The 12,599-nt window shown below is 42.3% G+C and overlaps 1 protein-coding gene across 1 annotated transcript in view; it reads left to right on the top strand.

Moving 5' to 3' along the window:
- Positions 1–12,599, top strand: part of LOC143023750 (inosine-5'-monophosphate dehydrogenase 1-like) — a 155,049-nt gene that overhangs the window by 32,164 nt on the left and 110,286 nt on the right. Inside the window, exon 5 of the mRNA XM_076182355.1 lies at positions 2,994–3,150. Within this exon, the coding sequence (XP_076038470.1) occupies positions 2,994–3,150 (157 nt within the window). The remainder of the gene's footprint in view (positions 1–2,993; positions 3,151–12,599) is intronic.

Raw genomic sequence — 12,599 nt, 5'->3', positions numbered from 1 at the left:
TGGCAGCAGGACTTGGTTCCATGTCGCACCTCCGGGAAAACCCAGAAGTGGCTGTCTGAGAACTACGTCTTCACCAGTGTCAGCAAATGCACCTGATTGCAACCCTCATGGACTATTATGTGTTGGGCACAGTTGAAAAAGACACCAATCATACTGTCTGCAACACCAAGGACGAGCTGATTGTCAGGATCAAACTTGTGTTCAGGCGTCTCTCAAAGGACACCGTGAAGGCTGCATACTGCAAGTTCAGGTCCCACCTGGAGGCTGTGGTGGAGGCTCAGGGCAGTTTCTATGAGGGAGCTGTATTTGGCAAAAGATCTTCTAAGAGATGCACTTTGAATTTTGAGAATACACCAATTTTTGGCCAAGATATGTTTCTTTCCTTTCTGAAAAAGTGTCAAATTTATCCTGAACACCCTGTACATACATACTGCAGCGCTGCCCATTTGTAAAACTCGTCAACCCCTCACCTCCAACAGGTGCAGCCCTGAGCTGGCACAGCACATAGATCATTTAGTCCATTTGCCAAATTTCTTCCTGTGGCAGACATACATATATGTATACATACTGTATGTCAAGGGTTTTTTCCCCCTTACAAGGAAGATAGCCAAAATCAAAAGGCATAGTTCCACTCCCACCCATGTCATCCCCACCCACTCCACTCCCTCCCTCCCTCTTTACTTGCCTCCTGGATAATGGGTCATCTCTTGCCAAGAAAAGGGGGAGGCATGGTGAATGGGAGTGGAGTGGGTGGGGATGACATGGGTGGGAGTGGGATTATGCCTTTTGACTTTGGAAAGATAGCTGCAATGGGAAATGCTAAGAAAATGACCGTGATGACTGAGGAAAATGAAGGAGAAATAAGGAAGGATGAAGTGAAGGCAGTCGAGATGATGAAAGCAGGTAAGGCACCTGGTCTGGATGGATGCCATGCAGAATGTCTAAAAAAAGGAGGTACAGTGATGGTGGACTGGCTGGTGAGGTTATTTAATGTTTGCTGGAGAGAGGGTAGAGTGCTGGAGGAGTGCCAGTATAGTTCCACTTTACAAGGGAAAAGGGGACAAGTGTGAATGTAGTAGTTTCAGAGGGATTAGTTTGTTAAGTGTAGTTGGGAAGGCTTATGGGAGGATCTTGACTGAGAGGATTAGGAGAGGAACAGAGGGAGTAATTGGTGAGGAATGGTGTGGATTTAGTATGGGTAGAGGTTGTGTAGATCAGATTTTTGTGGTAAGACAGATATGTGAGAAAGCTATAGGAAAGGGGAAGGATGTTTTTTGGGTTTTTATGGATTTGGAAAAGGCTTAAGACAGGGTAGACAGAAAGGCACCGTGGGAGGTTTTGCAGATATACTGGATAGGAGGAAAGCTTCTAGGAGCTATCAAGAGTTTTTATGAGAGTAGTAGAGCCTGTGTCAGGATTAGAAATGGAGAGAGTGAGTGGTTCGAGGTAAAGGTGGAACTTTGTCAAGGATGCGTTATGTCACCCTGGCTGTTCAATTTATACATGGATGGGGTAGTGTGAGAGGTAAATGCAAGGGTAGGGGGTCAGGGATTGGAGATGGTTAAAGAAAATGGAGAAAAGTGGGAGGTGAGCCAGCTGTTGTTTGCGGATGACACTGCGCTTGTGGCAGGATCGGAGAAGGGATTGAGGAAGTTGGTGGCAGAGTTTGGGAGAGTATGTGATAGAAGAAAGCTGAAGATAAATGTGGGTAAAAGTAAGGTAATGAGATGTACAAGGGGTGAAAGTGGCAGTAGTCTGGAAGTGAGCATTAAGGGAGAGCAACTGGAGGAAGTGGATAGTTTTAGATACTTGGGTGCAAATGTGGCAGGAAAAGGTGGAGGTAGAATGTAGATTGAGAGAAGCGAGTAAATGCCTTGGTGGATTAAAAAGTGTAATGAGAAATAGACATCTGGGAATGGATGCTAAGAGGAGACTATATGAAGGAGTGATTGTGCCAACAGCACTGTATGGGACAGAAACATGGAACATAAGAGAGGAAGAGAGAAGGAGTTTGAATGTGTTTGAGATGAGGTGTCTAAGAAGTATGATGGGGTTACTAGGCTAGATAGAGTGAGAAATGAGGAGGTGAGGAGGAGAACAGGGGTGGAAAGGGAGTTGGGAGGTAGGGTTGATGAAAGAGTATTAGGATGGTTTGGACAAATGGAAAGAATGAGTGAAGAAAGACTAGTAAAAGAGGTATGGAAGGCAGGTGTGGAGGGAGTGAACATGAGGGGACGTCCTAGGATGAGGTGGATAGATGGGGTGAAGGGGGCTTTGGGGAAGAGGGGAATGTCTGTTGAGGAAGGACGGGAGAGGACAGAAGACGGGTGAATGGAGAATGGTTGTATATGGATGATGTGATGCATGAGGTGGAATGTGCGGGGGGATGTTGGGTGAGGTAGTGTGTGTGAGCAATTTTTGACGCAGCCTGAAGGGATTTCTCCCCGTCTTCTCCTTTATGCATGGGGGGACGGAAAGGGGGGTTCGCCGATTTAATGAAGTGGCCTTGCTGTGGATGTGCTGTGTCTTGCGACACTGCTTCTGACCTAGGGCAGTGGACAAGGTGCAGGGATGACCCGTCATCCAAGAGGTGCTAAGATGAGAGGGAGGGTGGAGGGGTGTGGAGTGTATTCAGGGATGGAATGGGTGGGAATGATTTTATGCCTTTCCCTTTTTGGCAACCTCCCTAGTAAGGGGGAAAAAGCCTTGGTATATGTTTGTATGTATGTATGTATGTATGTACTTTGGCTACCTCCCTTGTAAGGGGCAAAAAACCCTTGGCATATGTATGTCTACCATAGGAAGAAATTTGGCAAATGGACTAAATGATCCATATGCTATGCCAACTCTGGGCTGCACCTGTTGTGTTGGAGATGCATTTTATAAACGCGCAGCGCTGCAGTGGATTATTAGGTAACAGTATATGCACACATTTCTTTGCAATAACATGGTTGCTTCAACAATACTCAGCCCACCCACCCCTTTTTTTCCAGTTATGATGGGTTCCATGTTAGCTGGCACATCAGAAGCACCAGGAGAATATTTCTTCAGTAATGGGGTTCGTCTGAAGAAGTACAGAGGAATGGGCTCCCTGGAGGCAATGGAAAGGAAAGATACAAGTGGTTCTGCTGCTGACAGATATTTCCATGGGTATGGTGAAATTGGTTCATTTTTAAGTAAATGTTGGAATGGGTTGCCCAACTTATTAAAATCATGTATTTCTCCTTCCTTCTCATTGGGATTTATTTTCTTTATTTATTTTTTATTATTATTATTATTTATTTATTTATTTATTATATATTTTTTTTAAAACTAAAATTCTGCCACTGACATTTCTTCTTGATCCTCTTTAGTATTAGGATATAAATTTGCTCGTGTTAATTACAATGCTGCTTTTATCATAATTTGGTCCATTCCATGAGACAAGGCATCCTTTCAAAGTTAAATGAACCAATAATTTGTACAGAGAATGCTATTCTATCTTGCTCCCAAAATACATGTACTAAGAAAGCCTTTTCCCCCTTATAAGGGGGATGGCCCAGCCAAGGCATACTCACCAAGGCACCCATCCAACACCCATTTGTTGTTCCTTCTCTCTGAATTCCTTGTGGATGAAGGGTCATCCCTGATGCCCACCTGGGTCATAAGTATTGCAGCAAGACTCAACAGATCCACAGTAGAGCCTGATAGCAGGTACCTGGTGTACCCCCGTGTTCATCACATAGCAACCCTTTCTTTGATCCGAACAAGAATTTAGTGTACAAGAAGAAATCCCTCTGGGTTGTATCAGTTTTTTATCCATCCAGAACCACTCTCCACTCGCTTCTATTTCTTGCCCTCTCCTTTCCCTGCTTGACCAACTCCTGTTGTACCCAAGGTCCTTTTCATCCCAAGCAACCATACCATTTTCAATGCCCCCCCCCAGGGCCCAGTACTTCGATGTAGTGGGGGGCTTGCATGTAGCAAGGACAGGCTAAACTGTACCAGCCAGGTGCAACCAAACTGGAGAGGTCAGCCCTAAGCTACCAGACGAAATCCGAGCCAAAAGATTTTGTTGACGACCCTAGCTTGTCATTGACCATGGACTGGAATGCTCATAAGATTTGCTGCCCTCACCCTATGACAGTTGTTTTAGGATAAGGTTTTTAGGGTAGTGAATAGATAGGGGATCCCTCACCCTTTTCCTTTGTGCATTCCCCTATCCCTATCCTTCATATTTGCTACCCTGCTCTCTTCTTTCACCATCTTTCTCTAACACTTGTTAAGAAAGGTTCTGGTATCGTGGTGCCTCCCAAGCTACATGTCTGAACCCAGTCAAGTGGGGATGTATACTGCGAGGTCACTACTCCCTGCAAGAGCCGAAAGCTCACCGACTGGGGAATGCATGTTTGCGAGGTAGGTACTAGGCTGCCGACTTCCTTTTTCCCTAGCCAGTACATATGCAGAGTGACTATGCCGGCCCCATCCTAAATAGGTCAAAACAAAAGAGGACAAACCCCGGGTTGACAAAGTCTCTAACTCACCTCCGAGGCCCTGCATGTGTAAAGTCGTTTCTGGAACTTCCTGACTCTGCAGAGACTTTTCTTTTATTGCTTGAGGCATCAGGCAACTACAGTATCTTCTATGTATTGAGCTTTCTTTCTTGATATATGGTGTAGCCCTATAGATATACACGATCATGGCGGCTGTTCAAACTGTACATTCTAAACCTCCACCACTACCTGATCCTCCTCCTAAACCCCCCGATCCCTATCCTAATATTGCTAATCCTAATGTTGACGATATAGACTCTGCAAAAGTAAAACCCCCAGTTGATGACTCCAGCTTGAAAAAGTACTTCGGTAACAATACTGAGACTTCATTGACAGATAATTCTGTTGCCCAGAAACTTACAATTGGAATGGATTCTGAAGTGACGAAATCATCTTTAGATACTCAGAAACCTGTAAATAGCTCAAGTATTGCTCCTAATAGTCATAGTCTTGCATTTAAAACATGTCTCTCTTGATAAGAGTTGTATTGACTTACATGAAGAGTTCTGTAAATTTGGACCAATTAAAGAGATCAGGGTTGAACTGACTGACAGCTTGGCTAGTCTGGATCTCATTTCTTTCTAGTCAGGATGCAGCTGCTGCCTGCTTGGATTATAATAATTCCAAAGAAAATGAATCTTTGGCCCACCTAACCTGGATATCTTTTATCCAGAAAACCTGGTAGAGGAAAGGAAGGAAAGTGTGCAGAGGCCTCCCAATCCAGCTAAGTGGCTTATTATCACTTATGCAAAGGAACGTGCTAACTTGTTTGAGTGTAGAAGATTCTTGAAGAGTCACCTTGGCTCTGGTAATTTGACTAACTCACAGGTATCACGATTTGGAAGAAATTCCTTCTTAATTCATGTAAAGTCTTATGAACAAGCTGCCATGGTGCTTAACTTGAGACAGAAATCAGACATTAACATCTTCAGTACGGTTCAAAATCTCGCGGGCAGCATCAGCTGCTAGACGTAGAATGTGTCATAATAATACTCGCATCATAAAATATAGTCACCGCTTATATCGATCATTCTCTCTTTCACTCGTGAATTTTGATAACCATAGAAAATGTGATGAAGACAGTTTAGAGAGTATGTCATTACGCAGGGGCAACTACAATAAATATAATCAAGACGCCGATATGGCAGCCTCGCGTATCCACTTGCTCCTCATGCCGCCTACGTATGTGGCACCGTATGGAAGGGGTTAAGGAAGTTAAACCCCACTCTACCTTTAGTTATGTCAAAGGGGTAATTTTTAATAGAGATCTCTGACTTTGAGGAAGAAGAAATATTAGAAATGTGCCCAACTAATGTTCGGAAGGTTTTTAAAATCCCTCGTTCTTCAATGAGTATCCTAACTTTTTCTGGTGAAGATCTACCTCATTATGTAGAGATAAAAAAAAGAGATTGTTCATATGAAGCAGTTGCCCCATCCCCTTCAGTGCTTTAACTGCTATGGTTTTGGCCATCCTTCCCGCCGATGTGCAAGGGACAAACTGTGTTTGATATGTGCTCAGCCTGAACATGGGGATTGTTCCCACCCAACAGTTTATATATTGTAAAGAAGAGCATAATGCCAGGGATAAGAACTGCGTAACTTATAAGAAGGAACAGGATGTACTACTAAAAGCCCATGCAGAACATATTAGTGTTGGTCATGCTAAAAGACTGCTAGTTAATTCCAAAAGATACAGTGATGATGTTAAAACAAATAGTAAAGTGGATCAGCCAACTGTAGAACCCAATAGAAATAAAAATGCCAATATGAATTCTTCTGTAAAAGTGTTACTATCAAATCTAATTGTCTTACTTCTTCTCAACTTGGAATTTCTAGTACTTCTCAATCCTCCTCTGTGGAGGTTTCCTCACCCCCTGTTGAGGGGGTGTCTCCTGCCCCATCTGGAGGGGCACCTAAGGTTTCTATTGTTGAAACCTCACAGGCTTCTTCCAATGAAGTCTCCTCTCAGGCAATCTCTCTTCCAGACTTGGGGGGACTCCCAAGTAGAGGGATTGCTGACTAGTGTGCCTCACTCAGTAGAGGTACACAGAAGCAATGAGGATCAACCAACTCTAGAATCTAATAGAAAAACAAATGCTAATGCAAATTCTTCTGTTAATGCTGAACCCAAGCCTCAGGGTGAAAGAGTCACTACTAGACCTAATCGTTCTTCTCCACAACATGGAAATTCTAGTACTCCTCAATCCTCCTCTGCCGAGGTTCTCTCATTCCCTGTTGAGGGAATGTCTCCTGCCCCATCTGGAGGGGCACCTAAGGTCTCCATTGCTGAGACCTCACAGGGTTCCTCCAATAAAGCCTCCTCTCAGACAATCTCTCTCCCAAACTTTGGGGGCTTCCCAGTAAAGGGACCACTGACTGGTGTGCCTCACTCGGTTGAGGTGCACAAAAGCAAAGCTATGGAGTCTGAAGCTGTATGCAGTAAAAGACTCCACAGTCCACCCTCATCTCCAACTTCTTTCCCATATCGTGATATGCAATCTAAGAAAGGAACTAATAATTCAGACTCTACATCAACATCTGTTGGACCATTGTCAGAGAGGAGGATGCCATCTGCGAAAGCAAAGAAATTAGATAAGAACCCATCTTGTAAACCCTCTCTCTCCCAACCTTCTCTTCCCAGACTAGGAGACCCAAAAAAAGAACAAAAAAACTGTATAATGCCTATAATTCAATGGTTTTAATTCTCATCGAGAGCAGGTTCGGATTCTCTTTAAAGAACATGATTATGTGTGCTATTTGTCTGCAAGAGACTATGCTTGGCGATTATCCCCTAATGTTGGACTTAATTATAAATTTTACAGATCTCCTCCTATGATTGGGGGTTGTGATCATGGAGGTACTGGTATCATTGTTAATAAGTCTGTAAACCACAGAAGTGTCCACCTACATTCAGTGTTGCAGGCTTGTGCAATACAAATTTTTACCACTAAATGGATCACTTAATGTTCTTTGTATTTGGAGCCTGAACTGGAAGATCGACTTCAAGACATATTTAACCACTCCCATCAATTTGAGTTAAATGACCTACAATATTTGGTCAACTAGCTTCCTCAGCCTTTTATTTTAATAGGTGACTTTAATGCCAAGCATCCTCTATGGGGTTAATCAAAGTGTGACCCCTGGGGTAATATAATTGAAGAATTTATTGATAATGATGTCATTTTGATGAATGACTGTTCCAAACCTAGGTTTGATGTCTTTCACAACTCAAGTTCTGCTATAGACCTAACTATTTGTTCATCATCCTTAAGATAAGACTACAGTTGGTCAATAGATGAAGATGTACATGGTAGCGACCACTGGCCTATCCATATCAAATATTTAAAGAACATTACCTCCTCTTGCTTACTTAGATGGAAGACAGGAGAGGCTAATTGGGAATTATTTAGGAGATCTACAGAGATCGATTAGAAGACTAGTGATTTTTGTAGTAACTGATGCATATGATTATCTGGTAGGCATCATAATTTCTGGTGTTTTTTCAACCATTCCTAGGACAGCTGGTAAACCTCAATGCCCAGTAGTCCCCTGGTGGAATGATGAATGTGCTTTAAGCAGAAAGATTACAAGAACTTGCTATAAGGGATATCTGAGATATCTTTGTTTAGTCAATAGGATAATGTACAGAAGAGCTTAAACAAAGCAGAAGAAAATCTTTAAGAAAACAAGGAGGGAATCCTTCATTAAATTTATTAGCGAGTTGAAATATGACTCTCCCCCTACCTTAGGATGGAATAGGATTAAAAAATTACAGGGAAAGTTTACTTCATCTCCTTTGCCCATTCTCAAGATTAATGACTCTTTTATATCAGATACAAGAGAAGTAGCAAAGGCTTTTGAAAGACACTATGCTGATATTTCAACTCCACTACATTATTCACCAGATTTCAGAAGAATTAGAGACAAGACCACGAATGTTTCTCCTACCAATACAAACTCAGAGGCATATAATCTCCTTTTCACCTTGGATGAATTGGATCGTGCTTTATCTTTATCCTCCCCAACCTCTCCTGGAGAGGATGACATTCTTTATTCCATGATTGCTCATTTATCCATATCCTCGAAGAAATTCCTTTTAACTGTGCTGAATAAATTTTGGTCTTCTGGGTCTTCTAAATCTTGGAAGACTTCAATTATCATAGCAATTTTAAAGGCTGGAAAAGACTGATCTCCCACAAAGTTACAGACCTATTGCTCTCACTAGCTACATTTGTAAGATCTATGAAAGAATGGTTAATATGGGTTTAGTTTGGTTTTTGGAATCTAAAAATCTCCTATCTAACCAACAGTTTGGATGTAGAAGCAATAAGTGCACTCTGGATCAGTCTGGGGTATTGGCTGCTTGTTATTGTGGCAAAGTAGCATGCAGTTGATACTTTAGAGTCTATATGGGGTGCCCCTACGGACCAGAGCCACACATCATTTTGTCTATGATAGAGGAAAACTCTTCATAGAGAAATGATGACACTTTTATACTATGACTGTCCCTCCATTATGCTGTCCCCCAACCCCTTGTTGCTGTCCTGTACCATTTCTCTGAGTATTCATTTTCTGCTGTGGGGGAATTCCCTGTGGTGGGGAAAAGAATACTGCCACCAAATATTTCCACTTGGATTGTAAGAGGCGAGAAGAAAGGGACAGGGAGAGGGACTAGGCATCCTTCTCCTTGTAGCCCCACAGGGGACATTCCTAAACGAAAAAGTAAAGGCATAAGAGGGTCTGGGAGTTGTCTGACCAGCACCCTAAGGTTTGGGTCTTTTAATGTGCGTGGATGTGGTACAGATGAGAGTAAAAGGGAAGAGATAGGTAGTATGTTTGTGAGAAGAAAGATGGATGTGTTGGCTTTGAGTGAAACTACGTTGAAAGGGCAGGGTGAGTGTAAGTGGGAGGTTATCAGGAGTGAAGAGAGGGCGAGGGAGGGAAAGGATGGCTATTCTAGTAAGTGAAGTAGGTAGAAACAACTTTGCCAACCGTGTAGTTAATGAATGGAATAAACTTCCTGCACAGGTAGTGCAATGTAGTTCAGTTCGAAGCTTTAAGAATCATTTAGATAAATACCTAAGTAAGATGCTGTAATGATTATAATTTATGTTATATTATTTGTTTTTGTTTTGTTATAATTTGTCTGTCTGATTTTCATTTATTATTAGTTATATGTCAATCTATAATCATTTACTATTTACCTTTTTGTTTGTTATTCAACTATACCTATGCATTTCTTTATGTATTTTATTTGTTATTTTTACATTATTATAGTTTTAATTTATTATTAATATTATTTTTTTTTTTTTTTTTTTTTTTTTTTTTTTTTTTTTTTTGCATCCGACCTAGATATGGATCAAAAGGTCTCCTGTCGGCATGCTCCGCCTTTGTAATCCTTTGTGAAGAGATAGGTAAACGTGTAGTGGAGTGGAAGGAGGTTTCCTCAAGGATAATGTGGATGAAGGTGAAACTGGGAAAGGAGATGTGGGTCTTTGTAAGTGCTTATGGGCCTGGCAGTGAGAAGAGTGTAGAAGAAAGGGAGGCCTTTTGGATAGATTTAAATGAGTGCATAGAGGATTTAGGGAGAAATGTCAATGTAATAGTACTGGGAGACCTTAATGCTAGGGTAGGAAATGGTCCAATCGATGGAGTGGTTGGGAAATGTGGAGTTCCAGGAAAGAATCGTAGTGGAGAGTTGATGGTGGAAATGTGTCTAGAGAGAGAGTTGATGATAGCAAATTCAGTGTTTCGGAAGAAAGTCAAGCATAAGTACACATGAAAGAGGGTGGTGGATGGAAGGGTGGTAGATAGAGCGCTAATGGATTATGTAGTGGTAAATAGGACTATGATAGGAAGAGTTAAGGATGTACATGTGCTAAGGGGAGAGTGGGGAATATCAGATAATTTTTTGGTGGAAGGTAAGTTGAGAGTGGAGGATAGATGGAGAAAGAGGAAAAGGACAAAAGGTAGGGAGGTGCTTAGAGTGAACTCTTTAAATGAAAAGGAAAAGGAGAAGTACAAGAAGAAGCTGAAGGAGGAGTGGGAGGGAGTGAAGGATAGAGTAGAGCTAGGAGTGGAGGAGGAATGGGGATGGTTCAAGGAGGGAGTCATAAAGTGTGCAAGGATGGTGTGTGGAACAAGAAGGACAGGAGGAAATAGAAGAAAGGGTAGTGAATGGTGGGATGAGGAAACAAAGAAGGTTGTAGAAGAGAAGAAGCGAGCTTTCACAGATTGGTTACAAAATAGGATGAGGGAGTCGTATGAGAGGTACAAAGAAAAGAGAAGTAAAGCAAAAGGTAAAGGAGGCAAAGAGGAGAGCAGATGTGTAGTGGGGTAAGAGTATGACAGAAAATTTTGAAAGTAATAAAAAGATGTTTTGGAAAGAAATTAAGAGAGGAAGAGGAGGCGAATCAAGTAGAGAAGAAAAGGTAAAAGGTGCAGATGGAGAGATGATGATAATGGAAGAGAAGGCAGTAAGGGGAAGATGGGCAGAATATTTTAGGGAGTTGCTAAATGTGAAGGAGGATAGGGAAGGAAAGATAGTTGCAGTGGGGAAATGCTAAGAAAATAAGAGTGATGAGTGAGGAAAATGGAGGAGAAATAAGGAAGAATGAAGTGAAGGCAGTTGTTAAGATGATGAAAGCAGGTAAGGCACCTGGTCTGGATGGATGCCATGCAGAATGTCTGAATAAGGGAGGTACAGTGATGGTGGACTGGTTGATGAGGTTATTTAATGTTTGCTGGAGAGAGGATAGAGTGCCGGAAGACTGGAGGAGTGTCTGTATAGTTCCTCTTTACAAAGTAAAGGGGGACAAGTGTGAATGTAGTAGTTTCAGAGGGATTAGCTTGTTAAGTGTAGTTGGGAAGGCTTATGGGAGGATCTTGATTGAGAGGATTAGGAGAGGAACAGAAGGAGTAATTTGTGAGGAACAGTGTTGATTTAGGACAGGTAGAGGTTGTGTAGATTAGATCTTTGTGGTAAGACAGATATGTGATAAAGCTATAGGAAAGGGGAAGGGTGTTTTTTAGGCTTTTATGGATCTGGAAAAGGCTTATGATAGGGTAGACAGGAAGGCACTGTGGGAGGTTATGCAGATATACGGGATAGGAGGAAAGCTTCTAGGAGCTGTCAAGAGTTTTTATGAGAGTAGTAGAGCTTGTGTCAGGATTGGAAATGGAGAGAGTGAGTGGTTCGAGGTAAAGGTGCGACTTTGTCAAGGATGCGTTATGTCGCCCTGGCTGTTCAACTTATACATGGATGGGGTAGTGTGAAAGGTAAATGCAAGGGTAGTGGGCAAGGGATTGGAGATGATTAAAGAAAATGGAGAAAAGTGGGAGGTGAGCCAGCTGTTGTTTGCTGACGACACCGCGCTTGTGGCAGGATCGGAGGAGGGATTGAGGAAGTTGATGGCAGAGTTTGGGAGAGTATGTGATAGAAGAAAGCTAAAGATAAATGTGGGTAAGTAAGGTGATGAGATGTACAAGGGGTGAAAGTGGCAGTAGACTGAAAGTGAGCATTAAGGGAGAGCGACTGGAGGAAATGGATAGTTTTAGATACTTGGGTGCAAATGTGGCAGGGAAAGGTGGAGTGAAAGTGGAGGTAGAATGTAGATTGAGAGAAGCGAGTAAATGCCTTGGTGGATTAAAGAGTGTAATAAGGAATAGACATTTGGGAATGGATGCTAAGAGGAGACTGTATGAAGGAGTGATTGTGCCAACAGCACTGTATGGAGCAGAAACATGGAACATAAGAGAAGAAGAGAGAAGAAGTTTGAATGTGTTTGAGATGAGGTGTCTGAGAAGTATGATGGGGGTTACTAGGCTAGATAGAGTGAGGAATGAGGAGGTGAGGAGGAGAATAGGGATGGAAAAGGAGCTGGGAGATAGGGTTGATGAAAGAATATTAGGATGGTTTGGACACATGGAAAGAATGAGTGAAGAAAGACTATTAAAAGAGGTATGGAAGGCAGATGTGGAGGGAGTGAACATGAGGGGACGTCCTAGGATGATGTGGATGGATGGGGTGAAGGGGGCTTTGGGGAAGAGGGGAATGTCTGTTGAGGA

The sequence above is a fragment of the Oratosquilla oratoria genome, unplaced genomic scaffold (assembly GCF_046742065.1).
Source record: "Oratosquilla oratoria isolate Oo_2021 unplaced genomic scaffold, ASM4674206v1 SCAFFOLD57, whole genome shotgun sequence".
NCBI classification, from domain to species: Eukaryota; Metazoa; Arthropoda; class Malacostraca; order Stomatopoda; family Squillidae; genus Oratosquilla; species Oratosquilla oratoria.
This window is presented reverse-complemented; position numbering and strand designations above follow the sequence as displayed.